Consider the following 3,053-nt stretch of genomic DNA (forward strand, 5'->3'; position numbering starts at 1 on the left):
TTAGGCTACTCAATCAATCACAACTACAAGCCAAGTATACTTAGAATACTTCATTATACTTATAATCGATCAAAAGACTGAGTACAGTATAGGCCAATTATAATTAGACTTTTCTGTCAGTATAAGTAAAGTATAATTAAGTGTTATTTTAAGTATATTTCTGAGAAGTACTAAAAGTACACACCGAGTTGGGTGTTTCATGTATCAGTGATCAGTATGTATTGGTTGAGTTTTATGACAGGTTGACGTTGACTGATGATGATCAACTGTACCAGTCGCCGTTACAGCCTCCACCCGACTCACACACACACACACACACACACACACACACACACACACACACACACACACACACACACACACACACACACACACACACACACACACACACACACACACACACACACACACACACACACACACGTTATCAGATAAACACTGAATGCACTTTAGCAACAGACTTATCATCCTCCTCCAGACAGCAGAACAGGATTTAAACAGAGTCAGAGTGATTATATCTGTCGGTTATTACTTTGATTAATCTGACATTCTTCTCTTCATCTTGCTTGCTATGTAATTTGTACCTATGCATGTAGGATTTCACGTTTGAGTAATGGTTCATTTCACACTGAAATGTTTTACAACAAAAGTTACAAAAGTTAAAAATCAAGTTTTGATTGTCCTCCTGTTGTGTTGTGTGCTCTTGTTGTCGTTAGTGAAAGTGGTCGAATCGCATTCAATCGGGATAAAACTAAGATAGTAGTTATTCTTCATAAAAAATGCCTATAAAAACCCTCCCAATAAACTATTGTCTCTTTCTTCTCGTGCCTAAAGAAAATCAGCCAGGCTACTGTGACACACGACATGTTTTGGTTACACTTTATTTTAAGGTGTTCGTTCTACGGTGTAATTGTGCACTTAAGTTTTGTTTAATAATTAACTACATGTACTTACTATAGGGTTGGAGTTAGGATTGGGGTTTGGTTTAGGGTTAGTAAAGCATTCAAAGCTGTAATTATGCATAATTTATACTTATTATTACTACAGTAACTATAACATAACATGTTTTAAAAGGACACTGTAAAACAAAGTGTATATATACACACATTTGTGATGCATTAATAAAAATGTCAATAATGTGCCAATGCATATGAATGCTTATTTGATATTATTAATATTATTTTATTTTATGTCATTTTATGTAAATTAATTCTCATCCCATAGTGAATAATGACTTTACTATTGTCTTATTAGAGCTGCTTTACAGCAGAATTGAATTCATTTTGCATCATTGAATCGCTATTTTCCTGTTTGTCACTGTAAAGCTGCTTTGAAACAATATTGTATAAAGTGCTATAGAAATAAAGGTGACATGACTTGACTTAAATAACTCTTCATGATTATTAATCTTTGTCCTCTTTCTCTTTCCTGTTTTGCATTCTCCCTTTCTCCTCCCTACTTTCTTCATCTCCAATTCCATCTATTCCTTTCATTATTTTTAGAAAGGGCTGCTCAGCTACTCGGAGACTGACCTCCGTAAACCCAAGGGCTTTGCTGCATCCCTGTCCTGGAAGAAGAAGAAAAAGAAAAGAGATCTGTCCCAAGGTTTTTCAAGCATTAATGATATCACAGGGGTCAAAGATGACATCAGTGAACAGGAAGAATATGACAACCAGGCAGAAGTAGAACCAAACCAGCTTGGTGTTGAGGCAGCGATGCCTATGGCAGAACCGCCCTCTACTTCTGACCAATCCCAGACCCAGGATGTCTTGAGTGACATGTCTCAGCCCAATGAGGAGGATGCAGGTTATTTGCCTTCAGATTTGGGCAGTACATCAATACCATTTATTGACTCTTCACTGTCTGATAGTGATGCTTACCAGACGCCCCCAGGTAGCCCAGTCCCAGAGTACTTCTCGTCTGATTACGCCGATACCCAAGCTGTAGATAGATCATCTCAGTCCTCCACATCTGTGCTGTCCTTCACTTCACAGACTGGGTCTGACGTCACAGACTCATTCAGTCCTGTTCCTAACATGGAAACTGCAGCGAATACTGACACACGCACAGTCCATAATTCAAGCACAGATCTGAACCCGAATGATCATCTGTTTTCTGACTCTGATTCTGAAGTATCTAAATCAGGGATTTTAGCAGATGTTGAGGTCAAAACCGTCACCACAGATGTTGCTCAAAAAGATTCATACCTGGGAAATAAAAAATCAACTGATGCTGTCCACCAGAACTACATGTCCTCCATCGACCAGAGTTCCACCTCTTCCATCTCCGAGATTCCCACCACTTCCATTTCTTCCATTCCCCAAATTTCCATCTCTGAGAGTCCCACCATTTCCATTTCTTCCATTCCCCAAAAGTCCATCTCTTCCATCCCCCAAAGTTCCATCTCTTCCATTTCTGAACATTCCCCCACTTCCATCCACCAAAGTTCCATCTCTTCCATTTCTGAACATTCCACCACTTCCATCCCCCAAAGTTCCATCACTTCCATTTCTGAACATTCCACCACTTCCATTCCCCAAAGTTCCATCCCTTCCATTTCTGAACATTCCACCACTTCCATTCCCCAAAGTTCCATCCCTTCCATTTCTGAGAGTTCCCCCACTTCCATTCCCCAAAGTTCCATGTTTTCTATTTCTGAGAGTTCCCCCACTTCCATTCCCCAAAAGTCCATCTCTTCCATCCCCCAAAGTTCCATCCCTTCCATTTCTGAACATTCCACCACTTCCATTACCCAAAGTTCCATCCCTTCCATTTCTGAACATTCCACCACTTCCATTCCCCAAAGTTCCATCCCTTCCATTTCTGAACATTCCACCACTTCCATTCCCCAAAGTTCCATCCCTTCCATTTCTGAGAGTTCCCCCAATTCCATTCCCCAAAGTTCCATGTTTTCTATTTCTGAGAGTTCCCCCACTTCCATTCCCCAAAAGTCTATCTCTTCCATCCCCCAAAGTTCCATCCCTTCCATTTCTGAACATTCCACCACTTCCATTACCCAAAGTTCCATCCCTTCCATTTCTGAGAGTTCCCCC

General features: G+C 40.3%; 1 protein-coding gene across 1 annotated transcript in view; it reads left to right on the forward strand.

The window, feature by feature from the left end:
* Positions 1-3,053, forward strand: part of LOC309510721 (uncharacterized protein) — a gene marked incomplete at its 3' end in the record, with an annotated part of 22,493 nt that overhangs the window by 15,925 nt on the left and 3,515 nt on the right. Inside the window, exon 3 of the mRNA XM_082185591.1 lies at positions 1,503-2,950. Coding sequence (XP_082041717.1) covers positions 1,503-2,950 — 1,448 coding nt within the window. The remainder of the gene's footprint in view (positions 1-1,502; positions 2,951-3,053) is intronic.

Source organism: Leuciscus leuciscus (genome assembly GCF_965113295.1).
Source record: "Leuciscus leuciscus genome assembly, chromosome: 12".
Lineage (NCBI taxonomy): Eukaryota > Metazoa > Chordata > Actinopteri > Cypriniformes > Leuciscidae > Leuciscus > Leuciscus leuciscus.